Source organism: Mobula hypostoma, chromosome 18 (genome assembly GCF_963921235.1).
Source record: "Mobula hypostoma chromosome 18, sMobHyp1.1, whole genome shotgun sequence".
In the NCBI taxonomy this organism is placed as follows: Eukaryota; Metazoa; Chordata; class Chondrichthyes; order Myliobatiformes; family Myliobatidae; genus Mobula; species Mobula hypostoma.
The window spans coordinates 63,169,491-63,188,019 of record NC_086114.1 but is presented as its reverse complement, the minus strand read 5'-3'; the positions used below and the strand labels follow the sequence as shown (position 1 = coordinate 63,188,019).

At 41.4% G+C, this 18,529-nt stretch overlaps 1 protein-coding gene across 8 annotated transcripts in view; it reads left to right on the top strand.

Annotated features, from left to right (window-relative positions):
- Window positions 1-16,776, top strand: part of ppip5k1a (diphosphoinositol pentakisphosphate kinase 1a) — a 248,735-nt gene extending 231,959 nt beyond the window's left edge. For all 8 annotated transcript variants that reach the window (XM_063071002.1, XM_063071008.1, XM_063071006.1 and 5 more), the window contains 3 exons: window positions 2,400-2,537; window positions 6,425-6,553; window positions 10,605-16,776. In XM_063071002.1, the coding sequence (XP_062927072.1) occupies window positions 2,400-2,537; window positions 6,425-6,553; window positions 10,605-10,915 (578 nt within the window). In that variant the 3' untranslated portion in view covers window positions 10,916-16,776. The remainder of the gene's footprint in view (window positions 1-2,399; window positions 2,538-6,424; window positions 6,554-10,604) is intronic.
- Window positions 16,777-18,529: the final 1,753 nt, after the last annotated feature.

Genomic DNA, 18,529 nt, shown 5'->3' with positions numbered 1-18,529 from the left:
AATATTTATCAACTATTAGTTCCTATAGTAGGTTGCAATGTTGTTTTGATTAATTGAAAATTGACAAAATCAGCACAAACACCTAGTGCAAACAATGGGCTGCCTTCATACATTGCTTTCAATGATTCCATCCTCCAAATCTTCATTTTCATTGTAATATTCAAAATAAATGTCGATACCTTCCTAACTTGTTGAAATAGTGAAATAGTTTCATTTTCACTCTCAGCTGTTTCTGGCATCTTCATGCTCAAATGCTTGAAACCGTAGTGAGTAAAACATTTATGAATTGTATTTCTGCTTATTTCTCGCCAACTATCAGTGGCAAAAATCCCTTTTTTTTAACACAAGTGATGCTATTTTAAAAAGAGTTATCTCTAATTAGGCACAGTGTAATGTCTGACAGCAAGTTAGACTGATGCTAGTTAGAAACTGTTCGGCAACAGTCTCCCATCCCAATTAAGCAGCATGGTGTCCCAAATAAGCAGCTGTCCCAATTATCCAATGACACAATCAACCAGAATCCACTGTATTGCTAGTTTAAAAGGTTCAAAAAGTACATTTATTATCAAAATGTACAACTCTGAAATTCTTCTTCTTCAGATAGCTGCAAAACCAAGAAAGAATGGCAGTACAATCATCGACCCATTAATCCCTCGTCCCCACACTAAAAAATGAAGAAACAGTGGAGCAAGCACATCAACCCTCAGATCCCCCTCCCCACACACAAAAAATGCGAAAGATTGGGCGAAAGACACAGAATATATATTAAAAAAAAATGTAAGCTTGGAGAAAAAGTTTATAATCCAGCAGGCCTTTCACTCTCTGTGGCTGAGTGATCCCACCAGCAATCAAAAGGCAGTCTCCTCCCTCCGTAGCAAAGCGATCCCCACCAGTGATAAAAAGGCAGTCTCTCATCTCCGTAGCAGAGCGATCCCATCAGTGATCAAAAGGCAAGCAGCCAACGCTCACCTTCCACATTGGCTCGTGCCCCATCCCATAGCCTTCTCGCCACAGGGTTCCCACACACTGCCTCTGCCTCCTGGAATCCTCTCGGAGACGGCAGAGCACTCCAAGTGTTTGTGTTTAAAGTTAACCTGAATTATTAACTGTATTGGAACAGTTAGTGCAGCTGTGATTGCTCTTTAGTGTTAAATTCAATGTTAATTCTATAATATTAAATCTGTGAGGTTGAGAATCGTAAGCCTGTTATGGGACTGGAGGCCCATGTGAGAAGGAGTGGGTGAGTGGGAAAGGATGTCTGATTTGTTGTCTTGCTCCGTTCTGTTGTTATTTGGTGCTGCATGTTGTGTTAAACATTTTGGGCATGCTATGTTAGCGCCAGAAGGTGTGGAGACACTCGTAGCACACACATCCTTGGGTGTGTTGGTTGTCAATTCAAATGACACATTTCACTATGAAACAATATTCTCTTAGACCTGTTATGAATCAGTGTTGACAGGTGCAGGACAAGAGAGTAAACAGAAACAGTGAAGCAACTTTTTTAAATTTTATTCAGAGATGCAGTGCATAATTGGCCCTTCTGGCCCTTCAAGCTGCATCACCAGGAACTCACCAATTTAACCCTAGCCTAATCGTAGGATAATTTACAATAACCAATCAACCCACTAACCGGTACGGCTTTGGACCCATGTGTTCACAGGGAGGATGTACAGATGATGTCAGAATTAAGCTCCAACTATATCAGCTCAGGTTATCTCCATCTGCATGCAGTTTTCATGGCTGTATATCGAGCAGTGGGTTCCTGCTCTATATTGGTAACAGATTGTATGATTACACTTTGAATCACTGAGATAAGATATCCAGATCCAATAACTTGCTTCCCATTATAGCTACTCGTTTAATTTTAATGGTGTGTGTTATTTTTATATGTTTGTGGAAACGTATTTGAGTTTTTGGAATTACAGCGTCAGGGTTGTGATTTAACAGATACTCCAAGCAGCAAACTCAAGTTCAAGTTCAGTTTATTGTCATTCAACATGTATTCTGCCAAATAAAGCAACTTTTCTCCAGACCAAGGTGCACAATGCAATACATACAACTATCACACAAAACAGAAAAACTGTTATTACCACAAACACAGTGTTCCATCTTTTACTGTCAAAGTATATGGTTTTGAGAATATAACCTGTTCGCTATTGCCTTCAATTTAGCTGTGTACTAGAAATGTCATGGACCCTGAGATGTTCTGCTGCATTGTGTTCATGTGCCTGGCTTGGTTTAGTTTGGCTCAGCTTGGTCAATTGCCTTTTCATACCAAACACCAACTGCCTTGTTGTAGAATGGCCATTATATTGTGACTCTTATCATTATCTTTAGGTCTGTTAAAAAGTGTGAAGTCAATTAATTCCAGGTTTTTATTTTGTCTCATTTTTCTTTAGGTTTTGAAGGCTGCTCTATGGTTCCTTCAATTTACCCTCTTGAAACGCTCCACAATTCCCTCTCCTTGAAGCAAGTGAATGAATTCCTTACCTCTATCTCTGAAATTTGCAGAGAATCTCGTGAGAGAGCATCTAAAGGTAAAAATAAATACAAACCTTTGTCTGAAACTGAAAAAGTGAACAATACTTTTTGTTACATTAATATGACAAGACACAGAATAAAATAATCTTGTGAACTCCAACACATGTCGCTACTTGGACACTGCAGGACGACTAACGGACAAGATTGGGAAAATGTCTAATAGGTGTTCTCAGGTTGGATAAATCATGTTGATAGGCTCGAATGATGTATCTGACAGACGAATGCTCAATGGGTATTGGAGCTTAACAAAGACTTAAAACAGGAAAGAATTCTACTCACCCCTTCCCAGGCATTTACTGACATCTAATACATTAGACAATGCAGAGCACAGAATAAAGTGGAGTGTAGAGTTCTCATCAGCCAGTTCCGATACCCTGACTGGAACAATCAGTACTGAATTGTATCAATGATTGTTGGTGATGATGGATTTCCTTGCCTGCCCCACAGGCCACCTGGTTGTGTGGCCTTCAGAAAGGGTTAACAAATGAGTGTTTGATGGCTCTGGGCATGTTCTCGCTGGAGTTCAGAATAATGAAGGATGATCTCATTGAAACCTATCAAATCTTGAAAGGTCTAAATAGAGTGGATGTGGAGAGGATGTTTCCCATAGTGTGGGAGTGTAGAACCAGAGGGCACAGCCTCAGAATAGAGGGACATCCCTCTAGAACAGAAATGATGATGAATTTATTTAGCCAGAGGATGATGTATCTGGTGAATTCATTGCCACAGACGGATGTGGAGGCCAAGTCATTGGATGTATTTAAAGCAGAGGTTGATGGGATCTTGATTATTAAGCGCATCAAAGGTTACGGAAAGAAGGCAGTTGAATAGGGTTGAGAGGAATAATGAATCAGCCTGGATGAAATGGCAGAGCAGACTTGATGGGCCAAATCGCCTAATTCTGCTTCTATGTCTTATGGTCTTCAGATAGTGACTTGCATCATTGACTTCCAGCCTCCACCATGTACTCGGTAGCCACTTTAGTAGATACAGGAGGTACCTAATAAAATGGCCACTGAATGGATGTTTATGGTCTCTGCTGCTGCTTTTTCCCCCTTACTATACCTAGTGTAGTAAATGGCTGTTGTCCGTTCTTCATGCTAGATGTTGGTGTCCTAGGAGACCCAGAACCTCCCAGAAAACTACATCTGCGTGAAGTGGATCCCTGTTAGGGTTCAGGAGCAGCAGCTGGATAACCTTCGTGTGTTGTACTGGAGAGTGAGGAGGTAATCAATCAGAGTTGCAGGGAAATAGTCACCCAGAAGTCACAGGAGGCAAGTAGCTGGGTGACTGTCAGGAGAAATTGAAATATGAATAAGCATTTAGCACCAACCACCCTGTGGCCATTCCCCTCAAAAATAAGTGTACATCTTTGGAAACTGTTTTGGGAGATGACCTCCCAGGGGTATGCCACAGAGACCAGGTTACTGTCCATGGTACAGAAGAGAGGAAGAAGAGGGGAGAGGTAGTGATAGGGACTCAATAGTCTGGGGAACGGACAGGAGATTCCGTGGATGTGAATGGCACACTTCAATGGTATGTTGCCTCCCAGGTGCCAGGGTCAGGGTCATCACGGATCACATTCACGATATTCTGGAGAGGGAGGGAGAGCAGTCAGATGTCTTAGTACATATTGGTACCAACGACATAGGAAGGAAAAGCAGAGAGGTCCTGAGAAGAGAATTTAGAGAGTCAGGTAGAAATCTGAGAAGCAGGCCCTCCCAGGTAGTAATTCTGGATTACTGCCTGTGCCATGTGCCGGTGAGGCTAGAAACGGGATGATTTGGTAAATCAATGCGTTGCTGAGAACCTGGTGCAGAGGCAGGGCTTCAGGTTCTTAGATCGTTGGGATCTCGTCTGGGGGAGGTATGACCTGATCAAAAGTGACGGGTTGCACCTGAATTCAAGGGGGACGAATATTCTCGTGGGCAGGTTTGTAGGAGCTGTCGGGGAAGGTTCAAACTAATTTGGCGAGGGATGGGAACCGGAATGAAGGGACTCGGGACAGGATGGATGATACAAAGCAAAGAAAGCATGCAATTGCAGCCAGCAGGGTGAGTATCAGTGCATTAGGGATGCAGGATCAAAAAGGATAGCAAATACAGTACTCAATGTTATAGTACAGAGAGTACAGGAAATAAGGCAGATGATCTTGTTGTACTATGACATATTATCAGGTATGATGTTGTGGCCGTCACTAGATCGTGGCTGAACAGTGTTTGTAATTGGGAGTTGAATGTCCAAGGTTACACGTTGTTTCGGAGTGATAGGAAGGTAGGCAGAGGGGGTGGCGTGGCTCTGCTAGTCAAGAATGGCATCAAATCAGTAGATAGATGTGACATAGGGTTGGAAGATGTTGAATCTTGTGGGTTGAGTTAAGAAACTGCAAGGGTAAAAGGACCCTGATGGCAGTTATATACTGGCCTCCCAACAGTAGCTGGGATGTGGACCACAGATTATAACGGGAAATAGAAAAGGCACGTCAAAAGGTCAATGTTATGATAGTCATGGGAGATTTCAACACGCAGGTCCATTGGGGAAAATCAGGTTGGAAATAGATCCCAGCAATGAGTTTGTTGATGCCTATGTGATGGCTTTTTAGAGCAATTTGTCATAGAGCCTGCTGAGATCTACAGTGAAACCCAATGGCCAGGAAGGCAGTACTGCAGCTTTCTGTGGCGAGCAAAAGGCATGACAAGGTACAGAAGGCATCATGGTCAGCCACTGCAACCAAGGAAGACCCCAGTTTGTGACGCTTGTCCTGAACTTCTGAGGCCGAGAAAGTGGAATTGCTTCACTGCAAAGCTTTCCCACTTTACAAACTCTCCCACATAGGATTCCTGTCATTGTCGGACACGATGGACAACCACCACATTGCAATACATAAAAAAACTATAAATTGTTATAAGCGTGTGTGTGTGAAACTGGAGTACCTGCAGAAACCCCATGTGGTCATGGGACAACGTACGCACCAGCTCCTTACTGACATTGAATTGAACCTCAATTGCTGGTGTTGTGAAGTGTTTTGCTAACTGCTATGCTAAAATGCTGCCCCTGGAAGATTGGAATTGGAATATTTAATATGAAAATTTAAGTAGCCAGAATGTGACTAATAGGTGAAGCAACACACCTTGAAACATCTCTTCTAAACTTTGCCCTCCAAATGCACAGATTTTTCTGAATTCTCCTGATCTTTATATAAAGCCCAGGCTTTGGTCTTGGTGTACAAAGGCAGAATTGAAGGAAAAAGTTTTATTGAAACTCCCTTTTCTCACTGGGTGATTAACCTGATATACATGCAAGTGCACTGGCTAGCTGGTGTATAGGTATAGCGTGCTTGAGTCTAGCCCACAGTCAGGCCATACACTTTCACACACCAAGGGAGACTGAATGAGCATCAGCACTTGTGCCTTGAAGTTTGCTCCTAGTTTTACTTTTTCTATATTGCCTATTTAGACCTATCACCCACTGGGGAAAGGGGATAAAATGTATTGCATATGACTTTTGATTTTGTGCAATTTTCACTAGCTCCATGGCTACCAAGATATGGCCCTCTTAGATGTATTGTCTTGCTCGCCGACATTGTATGGTGATTGGAGACAGCACTAAGAGCATTTCTCCAATACCCTCCCCATACCAGAGAGAAGTTGATTTGAACAGAAGTCCACTAGTCCATAGGAACCACACCTGCAGGATATACATTCCTAGATGATAGCTGCATTTTAATAGGAAAGGGGAGAGAATTTGCAATCTTATAGCATGTTCATGACCTTGAAGCACCCAATTTATAATTCTAAACTACTTCTACTGTTGTGTGAGTGAGCGGCTTTGTTTCCTTGAGTCTTGTTTCACTAAATATGTGCTTATTTGTGGTTTACGACAGAGTTTTCAGCGATGTTTGAGACCATGGGAAGTAACCAGGCCACCGTGGATGCATACATCCCACAACAGGTCCTGCCCTCCTCAGTTGCCTCCCTCTCAATACGTTCTCGCTCAGAGAAACCTCCGTGGTGTAAGTAGCACAAAGAAATATTGTAGCTTTCATGATTTACATCAGTTTGGGGAGTACAATGTTTGCAAGTGGGAGAAAAAACAAGCTCCAGAGTTTGAAAACGTTGGGTGAATTAATAATGTGTCTTGATTAGCTTTTTAACCTAATCACATATCCCAATGTGCTTCATGGTGCATGGCTGAACACCAAGCTATATTGAATCATTAGGAGAGGTGACCAAAACAGTGGCTAAAATAAATCTGAATGACTTTGGAGAGCACAAGGATTGTGAAGGACAAAAATTGCAGAGGAGAATGTACAGTTTCAAGAAAAGGTTTGTGAACCTTTGCAATTACCTGGTTTCTTACATTAATTACTCATAAAATGTGGTCTGATCTTCATCTAAGTCACAATAAAAGACAAACACAATCTGCCTAAACTGATGACACTCAAACAATTGTACTTTTCATTTCTTTATTGAACACATAGTTTAGTCATTCACAGTCCAGGCTGGAAAAAGTATGTGAACCCTTGTGTTCAATAACTCATAGAACCTCTTTTAATGCAATAACCTGCAGCAAACATTCCCTGTAGCAGCTGATCAAACTTGCACACGGTGAAGAGGGAAGTAAGACCATTCCTCCATACAAAACTGTTTGTGTTTTTCTTATAGTGGACACATGAACAGAGACTTTAGCAAGTTCTAGAAATTTCTGCAGGTCTTTTGCAGCGTGTTGCCCTTGGGTTCTTTTTCACCTCCTTCAGCATTGCACATTGTGCTCTTGGTATTTTCTTTGTAGAACACCCACTCACTCCTAGGGAGAGTAGCAACAGTACTGAATTTCCTCCATTTGTATTTTTTTACTGTTGACTGATGAACACTCAGGTCTTTAGAAATGCTTTTTAATTTGCCTACCAACACAACCAATCGACAGATGACACAATAGCCACAGCCCTACACACCATCCTTGCACATCTGGAGAAGAAGGATGCTTATGTGAGAGTGCTGTTCTTTGACTACAGATCAGCATTCAACACCATAATTTGCTCCAGGCTCGACAAGAAGCTCAGAGACCTCGGCCTTCACCCTGCCGTGTGTAGCTGAGTCCTGGACTTCCTGTCAGATTGCCAGCAGGTGCTAAGAGTGAGCTCCCTCACCTCTGCCCCTCTGACCCACAACACAGGGCTGTGTACTAAGCCCCCTCCTTTACTCACTGTACACCCATGACGGTGTCACCACGCACAGCTCCAATCTGCTAATTAAATTTGCTGACGACACTTCACTGATTGGTCTAATCTCAAATAATAATGAGGCAGTTTACAGAGAAGTCATCACCCTTGCACAGTGGTGTCAAGAAAACAACCTCGCCCTCAATGCCACAAAGACAAAGGAGCTGGTTGTGGACTATGAGGGATAGAGACAGGCTAGCCCCTATTGACGTCAATGGTTCGGGGGTTGAGAGGGTGAACAGCTTTAAGTTCCTCGGCATAAACATCACCGTGGATTTCACGTGATCTGTACATACCGGCTGTGTGGTGAAAAAGGCACAACAGGGCATCTTTCACCTCAGACAGTTGAAGGAGTTTGGTATGGGCCCCCAACTCCTAAAAACTTTCTATAGGGGCACAATTGAGAGCATCCTGACTGGCTGCATCACTGCCTGGTATGGGAACTGTACCTCCCTCAATCACAGGACTCTGCAGAGTGGTGTGGACAGCCCAGAGCATCTGTAGAGGTGAACATCCCACTATTCAGGACATTTACAAAGACAAGTGTGTAAAAAGGGCCTGAAGGATCATTGGGGACCTGAGTCACCCCCAACCACAAACTGTTCCAGCTGCTACCATCTGGAAAAATGTACTGCAGCATAAAAGCCAGGACCAATAGGCTCTGGGACAGCTTCTTCCACCAGGCCATCAGACTGATTAATTCATGCTGACACGACTGTATTTCTGTGTTATATTGACTGTCCTGTTGTACATACTATTATAATTTTTTATAAATTGCACATTTAGACAGAAATGTAACGTAAAGACTTTTACTCATGTATATGAAGGATGTAGGTAATAAAGTCAATTCAATTCAATTCGATTTTGTAGCCTTTTCCAGCTTCATGCACCTCTACAGTTCCTCTAAGGTCCTCTGTAAGTTGTTCTGATTGAGACATGGTGCCTTAAGCAGATCTTTCTTGCGAAGAGCAGGCTCTGCCAGTAACCTGACTTTTGTGTATTTTTTTATATACAGGGCAGGGCACCTTTACAACCCTCACCTCCAATCTCATCTCATTGATTAGAACTCCTGACTCCAATTAGCTTTTGTAGAATGCATTGCCCCAGAGGTTCACATACTTTTTTTGAACTTAGACTGTGATTGTTTAAATGGTGTACTCAGTTTTGATGAGAAGTAGTTCAATTGTTCGTGTGTTATTAGTTTAAGTAAATTGTGTTCGTCTATTAATGTGACTTAGATGAAGATCAAACCACATTTTATGACTAATTAATGCAGGAAACTAGGTAATTGCAAGGGGATCACAAACTATTTCTTGCAATTGTAAGTCTGTTGATTGTAACTTCAGTTTCTATTGTTCAAAGTAAATTTATTATCAAACTATGCAATTCACCATGTACTAGCCTGAGATTAATTTTCTTTCACTCACAATAGAAAAAAGAAATGTAATGGAATCAATGAAAAACTACACACCAACAGAGACTGAGAAACAATCAATATGCAAAAGAAAACAACCTGCACAAATGAAACAAATTAATTAATTTGAAAAGCCTAGAACATGTCAGGCAGAGACTTTGGCAGTAAATGTGTCAAACATAGTGGATTTTTTTAAAACCGGAACAACCACTAGATCCTTCCAGGGTAACGCTATAAAGCAGTGGGAAATCTAAGCAAACTTCATGTCTAAAGCACTCCATTTGACATTACATTATTCTTTCTTTACACAGATACTAGTCCATTTAAATGAGTAAGTGTGTAAATATCTGACCACAAATAGCTTCAATTGTTTGTGAAAACGAATCCAAAGGCCTACCCTGCACGCCATCAGTTAGCGCAACACTGTAACAGCATAGGGTGTTGGGGTTCAATCCAGCATCCTCTGTTGGAAAGTGGTACATTCCTTCCTGTGTGCGCATGGGTTTCCCCAGGTGCTCCAATTTCCTCTCACAGTCCAAAGGCATACCGGTCAATGGGTCATTGTAAATTGTTCCGTGATTAGGCTAGGGTTAAACCAGTGGATTGCCGGGCAGAGCAGCTTGAAGGTCCAGAAGGGTCTATTCCGCACTAAATCTCTAAATAAAATAAAACTTTAAAAGGACTCCAGCCTAAGGCTGCATTACATTCTTTGTGTCTTAGAGGTGAATATCATACAACCTTTTAAAGTGATGCTGTAAACCTTCCAAATTGTGAAAGATATCGGATATCATTAGCACACTGAAGCCAATGTACTTTTAATCCATCAGCTCACATTGCTCCCACTATTTATCAGGGATCTCTCATCACTGGTGTACAGTTAGCCAGCTGAGAATATTCCCTTCAGACACAACTCTAGGGTGAAGGAACAATGCTAGATTGTATCACTGGTTATTCCTTCACAGTTCAGATTGATAAGGAAGTAATCCGTGTGCTGATATCCCTGTGGTTAAAAATAAAAATTAAGTAAATCTATTATTAAAGTATGTATATGTCACCATATCCAACCCTGAGGTTCATTTTCTTGTGGACATTCACAGTAAATACAAAGAAACAAATAATAACTAAGCAGTGAATTTGGAGAACATGTGACGAAGAGTTCTTGAAAGTGAGTCCGTAGGTTTTGGGAACAATTCAGTGACGGGTGAGTGAAGTTATCCATTCTGGTTCAAGAGCCTGATGGTTGAGGAATAATAACTGTTCCTCAACCTGGTGCTGTGGGTCCTTCTTCCTGATGGCAGCAGTGTATCCGTACTCTGTATCTGCAGTATAATGTACCATAATTCAGAGGCAGGTTTCACCAGTATCTGTGTAAAAGTAATTTTCATTATTTATTAAGTTTTTTTAATTCCCCTGAATCTTTGAATGCAGATAGCAGCGGTCCTTCAAGCACTGTGTCAAGTGCTGGGCCATCTTCACCCAATACCTCGGACAACTCGCCCCGCTTCAGCTTCAGTGAGAAGTCGTCGCTCACGCCACAGAGCAGCGAAGAGCAGCAGCAGCCTGCCCACATGCCAACTCTGAGCCAGCCTGCCGGGCACAGTCACAAGGATCCACAACCGAGCAGTCAGGCACAAGTGGCTCAAAGTCAGCAACTGTACCAGAATCACAGCGGTCCCCAGGCATCGAGCAGTCTGACTGGGCAGGGACAGCAGGCAGCAGAAGATCTGGTCGAAACCTAACAATCAAAACACCACAGGCCATGAAGCCCACTCCTGAACTTTGCTTACTAAATAGACTGATGCTGTACAGTTTATACCTCCAGGGCATAGGCCTGGGGTCAGTCCAGTAAGTTATTGCAGCAATCTAGGAGCCATACATCTGATATTCGTACTGGTGGTCTGGTATCACCTTGCAAAACTGACCCCCCCCCCCCACCTGCAAAGTGATTGGTCAAGTTGGGTATCGGTACCTCCCACGTAATGTATTTGTATACTGTACACACCTTACTCCTATTACTGTACAGAAAACCAGCTATTTCTTTTTCCATGCAGTTTGTAAATTTTACAAGGTTATTTAATGATGGTCTTTTGTAAATACGGAAATATAATTCTCATGGACATGGCTGGGATTTCAGATTCCAATCTCCTGTTCTTCCCTATATCTTCACAACATTATCATTGCTCCCAGTGAAACAGAGAGGGAATATGATCTTTAGTATTTGAGTTCCTATTCAGGTGAGATATAAAGAAGTAACTGTCTTCAATGTCCCATGAGCTGTTGAGCGGAGCGATTCTGAGTTTTGTCTCACTCCTGCTAGATAGAATGACCTTGGCCAGGCAGACGTTGAGAGAATCTCTTATTCACGTGTAGCATGGAAGCATCATTGGTGAAGCAACATTCAAGATGATGTGGTCAAGGAGGAGTCATTTCAGGAGTTGGTGTAACCTTCATCCCTGATTGTAGAAGTTCAGCTTCGGTGGTCATAAGCTGGGGAAGCAGAGTATTAAGCCAAAGATTCCTTGAATGCTGAAAATGGTCCATCTATTTGGTAAGGATCAGAAAAACTTAGCTTCCAAGTTTGATTAATCTGCTTTCTCACAGACTATCCTCTTGGAAGTCTCCTGGTGAGAAGAGTTGTGTTGGGAAACACAAGTCCCACACAATGTACCCCAGCTAACTAGTAAGAAAATAGAAAATACAGTCAACTTGTTTTTTTTAATGAAAACTGGTATCAGCAACTCATGAGGCACTGGCTTTACAGTTTCAGGAGTAGAGCTGCATCTCCGAATAATAAGAAAAGTCAATTTTCCTTGTAAACTTAAATATCTTAATGGATGAGCTGTGTGTTTTCTTTGAGAGGCATGTCCATGTTTATAAGTGCCTCATGTCAATTCATCTGTGGTTCAATTTCGACTCAGCTGGTAGCAACCTTCCTTCTGCACCACAAGTTGTCAGTTCAACTCCCACTCTGAGATTTGAGAGTAAGGGTTTCGGCAGACACTTCCAGTGCAGGTCTGCACTCTCACAGGTAAATGGAGATACAACGTCAGATTGAACTCTCTGCCTTCTCAGAGGGACATAAAGGACCAGTGATGCTCTTCAGCTCAAAAACTGTACCTGGGCTGCCAGTATCAATGAAATATTATCTGGCTATTATCATGTTGATATTGTACACAATAATCTGCCAGATTTTCACTAAAGCACACCATCCTGAGGCTGTGGAATACAGTAAATCCATGATTCTTTTTATCTGGTGAGAAAAATTGGGCTGGGTGGCACCTTCTGATCATGCTGTGTGTGCACCAAGACCAGGTAATGTTCTTTCCCAATTAAATGTTCTAAAGTTCCCTAGATTCCTATGTAAAGAACAGTAGAAGCAACAACAGACAGTGTCTCCCATGGATCCATGATCCCAGCATGAGTCAAAGCTTGCACAGTTATTACTGTATAATTACGACAGATCTCAGCATTAACAGCTTTGAGAATCAATCACTCCAGGGTCAGGATATCACAGTGTATAACAATTGGAATTGATTGGTTTGAAGCTGATTTTTGTGTTCTTTTGACTATACCTTTCTATGTGTTAAAGTTTAGCAATAGTTGTGCCAGGAAATGAATAACTGTCTTATGATGATGTGATGTGTCTACTGAGTGATAGGTTGGTTGTGTGTTGAAAGTCTTCTAGGAGCACAGAATCAGTTCATAGATTTAGGTTGATGTTCCTGAAAACACTAAATGACTAGTTTTATTTTTTTTCTTCATTTTACATTTAGGAATCTGGTTCATTCTGCAGTACTCATAGTATATTGTTTCTGCCCAGAGTTCAAATCCTTTCATGGCTGTGGAAAAGTTTTAAAACTGAATTTGATAAATCTGTGGGCTGGCATCAGAAAGAGTTTGGAAAACTTTAATATCCTTCAGTGAGGGAATGTGGCATGTATATTCCTGTACAAAATTTGCAGACCTTTGATTGAATACACAAGATATCAAGCTTCTTATACCATAAAACTAAATAACCTTCAGAACACCATGGTCAGGCTTCAAATGGCGTGTCCAGTCTTATTCTGACCATCTGCAATGGGAGTGCATTAAGCAGGTTTACTTCTGGTTTGGACTCTGAATCGCAGTTCAGATGGACACAGGACAGAACCTTCCATTGTCCCCTGTTCTTCACTGGCACAGTGTTACCAATGCATTACCACAGAGCAGATCAATGAATTTTACTTTTTTCACTAACGTCCTCATGGCTGTAGGTTCGCACACAGGGAATCTGACACTGCCAGCTCTATAGTCTCGGTGTTCTGCTTTTAAGAACCAAGACTCTTAAACACGTCTAAAGTTAAAGATTGGAATTCTTAGAGGAAAGATGTTTATGCAGTTGTTTAAGGTATGATTTTGTATCTTGGTATATTTCATACAAATTTGGATTAGGTTAGTGGGGAGGAAGGAATTATACTTTACACTCCTAAGCTAGTGTAAATTTTCCTCAATATTATTCTCATGAATAGCACATTGATACCAAGAAGAACGTGTCTGATTGTGAATTGCTCCTCCCTTGTATGATCCTGCAATACCCACTGTCTAGGTTAAACATAGACTTAGAGTTTCTGGGAATTACAGGCTCCTTAACGGGGGAACTGGGATTATTTCAAACAACAGTCTATTTTAACATTGCCTACCATGGAAGTAGTAATTCAAAAGGCAATCAAGGACTGTTGAGCCCAGTCTGAGAAACTTGAATGGGTGTATAACATTTTAGTACTTGGCATGGGTGGAGCCACTTATGCTCTTTCACTAACACCCTTTTGTTGTTTCCAGATGGTGTGCTGGACAGCTGGAAAATTTAAGCTTACCGGTAAAATAAGTGGAGAGGTAGCTGTTGCAGGAACAGGGAGCTGAACTTAGAGGTTGTATGTGAGTACACTTGGGGTAGATCTCAAGGTTAAAGAGTTTGAGACATGTAGATGTTTCCCGCACCTTAATTAGTACAAATTTTTCATTTATTTTCATTGAATATTAAAGATTGGCAATATGTTTGTTTAATCCTTGTAAGTTTCAGTTAAGTACAGAAAAAGATGGGGGCTGAAGACCCTCCTACTGATGGAGGTAGAGGAGAGAGAAGGGAGATCAGTTAAAATTTGATGTGAGACATTCACTGTAGAAGCATGGACTGGAGAGGAGATGTCACATGAAGCTAATGCTGTGGCAGTCCACCATCCTAAAGCACACAAACAGGAGGTAGCATTGTAACTAAACGTTAGAACTCTAACTCTGATTCACACTCTCACCTCATAGCCAGTGCACTGGGAATTCAGTTAGAGGAGCCTGAGTGACTGGTTACCTGCCTAAAAACTGCTTTAAAAAATACAAGTTCTGCTCTAATCTGTTGCATCACTTTTTCAGAGGACTTTTAACAGTTCCCACAAGCAATACCAGCTGGTGCCTTTAAATAGATTAAAAAACGATATTAAGAAAAGCTTCGCTCTACTTTAAAATGACTCAGTAGCACTGGCTATGATTTTGATGAAAGGAACTGAGAGATCAGTTTTAGATATGAGCCTGCAGTATAGGTTTGTGCAAAGTTTCAAACTTTAATTTTTCTTGCAAAACAAATCCCAAATATGATAAAATACGGAACTCAATGTGAGTCTTATAACCTGGTCATTAGGTAAAACCTTGTTCCATGTATTTTGTGTGTAGTCATTTTTTGTTAATTGTCATGTGAAACACTCTGGGACATTTAACTGTATTATGGTGCGGTTATTGCTCATTAAGTTAAATATTTCTCCCTCAGCTATTTCCATGTTCCAGTAGCTGACTGCACAAGGAGATGTCTCCCAACTCCTTGTCACTCCCTTTCATAAATTAAAATAATTGACAAATTATATTTTTAAATCCCTGCTATTTAGATTACCCTTTAGCTGCTTGTGGTAGTGCCATCACATAAATAACCAGGCATGATATCAGAAAGCTAGAATTCAGAAGAGATTCCTACACAGATTTCTACATCACACTGCTCTGTTACCTTCTCTGGAGTAGAGCTACAACTGGTATGTCTGCAGGGGAAATTGGTGATGACTTCTAATGTGACAAATCTGCCATTCTGATAGAGACTGAGAAAAGAGCAGCTATGAAGAATTCTCAGTGCATCCAAGGCCTTGTTAATGGGTATGAATGGGTGTGCTGAAGTGGTTCATAGTACTAGGGACATGGTGTATTTAAATTATTAATCAGTATTTTTGAAGGGGCTCTGCCAAATAAAGCTGGGGGACTGTAGCTGAAATATGGTCCTCACTTGTGTAGAAACCATATAGAGGTGACCACTGAAACTAACATAGAGTACTGCAGCAAGATACATAGCACAGGAGGAACTCAGCGGATCAGGCAGCATCCGTGGAGAGAAATGGACAGTTGGCATTTTGAGTTAATACCCTTCATGCTGGCTGACTTGCTTAGTTCCTCCAGCTTTTTGTGTGTGGCTCCAGGTTCTAGCATCGGCAGTTTCTTTAGTGTCTCTCCAAAGTACTGTGGGTCTGGGAAACTGAACTGTTTTTAAACCATTGAACAATTCAACTTGGAAATACCATTCAAATAGCAGAACCATTTTAAAAACAAAATGCTTTTGATCACTGAAAATGATGAAAAATCATTGAGCTACAAAAGCCTTTTTTTGATTAAATTCAATCTCACTTAAAGGACTTGCACCACATATGATCTCTATCCCTTCTGTTTCCCAAGGGGGTATCCAGTCCCCAGCGTCCATTCATCCTGATTGTTTTGCCGGTAACATTCTTTATGCAAAGTGCTTTGTGTGATCTCTGTTTTTCTCTCTCTCCGACATTTCTATGGCTCCTTTTGATCTGGTGCTTAATCCCTGCCCATCAGATTGCTGCTGTTTGTTGCTTCATAGTTGATCCTGCAATAGTGAAAGTTATAAATGAGTTTCCTTAAGCTGATTTGATGCACTCTCCCAGTAATTAACAGTGAGTTATTGAGTTGTACTTATCACATGTGATGTTTGTACAAGAAATTGCATTGCTTAATCAGTTCTTTACTTGCATAATATCTTTGCACTTTTTGTATATTTTCTAAGGAAAATGTCAGAACAATATATTTGATAGATTGACCACTGTGCGTTATTTATATTACTGAATCGAAAGTTTTCAGCATGGTTTGGAAACTGGGTGTCAGAACAAGGAACAACATCACAAAGTGATGAGCAATGAAGCTCACTCAGGTGTCAGTAGGCATTAGGGTTTCTGTAGGTTGAGTCTGCATCTCCTCTTGTATCTGAACAAAGGTTATTGGATAGTGAGCCTCCTTATGATGCTTATACAAGATATTAGTGGAAGCTTTTTGGTAATTGCATTTGGCAGATGAAATTAGCAGACCTTATCAGATCAACAGGGAGTAATGGGATTGCCCTATTGTAGATTAAACGATCTTTGTATTTTGTCCAGAATTGCTTTCTTGCTATTTTCAACTTGGATATAGTTGTTTTTTTTTCCCCTCTGTTGAAATACTTAGGTCATTTTCCAGATCCTGAACTTTATTTGTGAGGTGAGGAGTTTATCATTCACATCAGTTTTGTGGAAATCTTCCCACAAGACTGACCTGAATGATAAAACTCCACACCTAGCCTGAATCCTTCACTTCCCGTGGTAGACTTGGAACAAGTCATCCCTCCCTGGGTCAGATAAGTGGGTTAGGGACAAACGGCTTGTTCAATGGATTTATTCTGTTAGTTATCCCGTGTACTGGCTTGACCTTGTTGGGAAATCCCCACCACGTAAATCTCTTATTCACATGCTTTGGATGTCTGTACAGCAGGAATGTGTAACCAAAAACCTCAGAGGGTGATACACAGTTCTTTATCAGAGAGTAAAGTGATTTTTTTTAAAGATTGATTTATTTCTTTGTGATATTGGGGAAGGGAGATGAGAATTGGAATGCATGGGAAGGATTGTAATACTCATGGAATCATGATATCTTAACTTATTAAAATATTTTCCATTGTGTGTTTTACAAATGATTTCATTAATAAAGCTTGAGAAATGCAACAAAATCACTTACTGTTGTGTGGTATATCAGTACAAGCTTTATAACCCTTGGGATGAATCAAGAGAGTTTAAATAAGATTTACCTGGAACCTTCTAAAATCATACTAAAAGCTTTAAAAGACTAGATGCTGGGATCTGGAGCAAAAAAAAATCAAACTGCTGGAGAAACTTAGCAGGTCAAGGAGTTGGACTGCGACCAATCACTGAGCAGGAGTATGAGAAAAGAGCTACCATTTCATTTCATTAGGTTCACACTCAAGATTAAAAAGGCAGCACTTTGCAACTGGTTTTCAGAGTTGGACTGTGATTAATCACTGAGCAGAAGTACAAGATGAGAGCTACCTTTTCACTTGGGTTTGTCCTCAAGATTAAAAACAGAGCTTCACAGCAGTTTTTCCATAGCTGGACTGTGACCAGTCACTGAATAGGATTCATTAGAAAGGGCAAATAAAAGTAAGGCAGGCGCAAGTGGAGCGGCCATTGTGTGAATGGCCCAGTGTTGGAGTGCCTTTGGCTCACCAGGCTTGGACAAGGTAAATATCTGATAAGTTCCTTGTTTTCTTGTTTTTCTTCTTCGTTAGTCTTCATTCCTGGTCTGTTAGAGCACAGTAGGTGTAGTAAGGAAGTTCCAGGAGCAGTGTTTTGTTCTGTGTGAGAGATCTGGGAATTCTGGGAGACCTCCAGCCTCCCAGAAAACCACACCTGTACCTGTGGCACCGAGCTGCAGCTCCTCGGGGAATGTATTTAGGAACCAGAGCTGCAGCTTGATGACCTTCGGCTGATATAGTAGAATGAGGGGGTGATAGGAGCTACAGTGAGGTAGTCACCTGTAGGTTCCAGGAGGCAGGAAACTGGGTGATTGTCAAAGAGAAGGAAGGGGAATGGGTGGCCAGTGCAGAGTACCCCTGTGGCTGTTCCCCTCAATATTAAGTATACCACTGGGTACTGTTGAGGGCGATGACCTACAGGGAGAAACCACAGTGACTGTGAGTCTGGTGCTGTGGTGAAGAGGCCTGCAGTGGTGATAGGAGATGACATAGAGGAACAGAGACGAGATTCTGTGGACACTATAAACGCACCCAGATGGTATGTTGCTCCCAGGTGCTAGGGTCAAGGATGTCTTGGATTGGGTCCTTGACATTCTAAAGGAGGAGTGTGAACAGTCAGAAATCTTGGTACATATTGGTACCAGTGACATAGGTAGGAAAAGTGAGGAGGTCCTGAGGAAAGATTTTAGGGGGCTAGATAAAAAGCTGAAAACAAGACCTCCAGGGTAGTAAACTCTGAATTTCT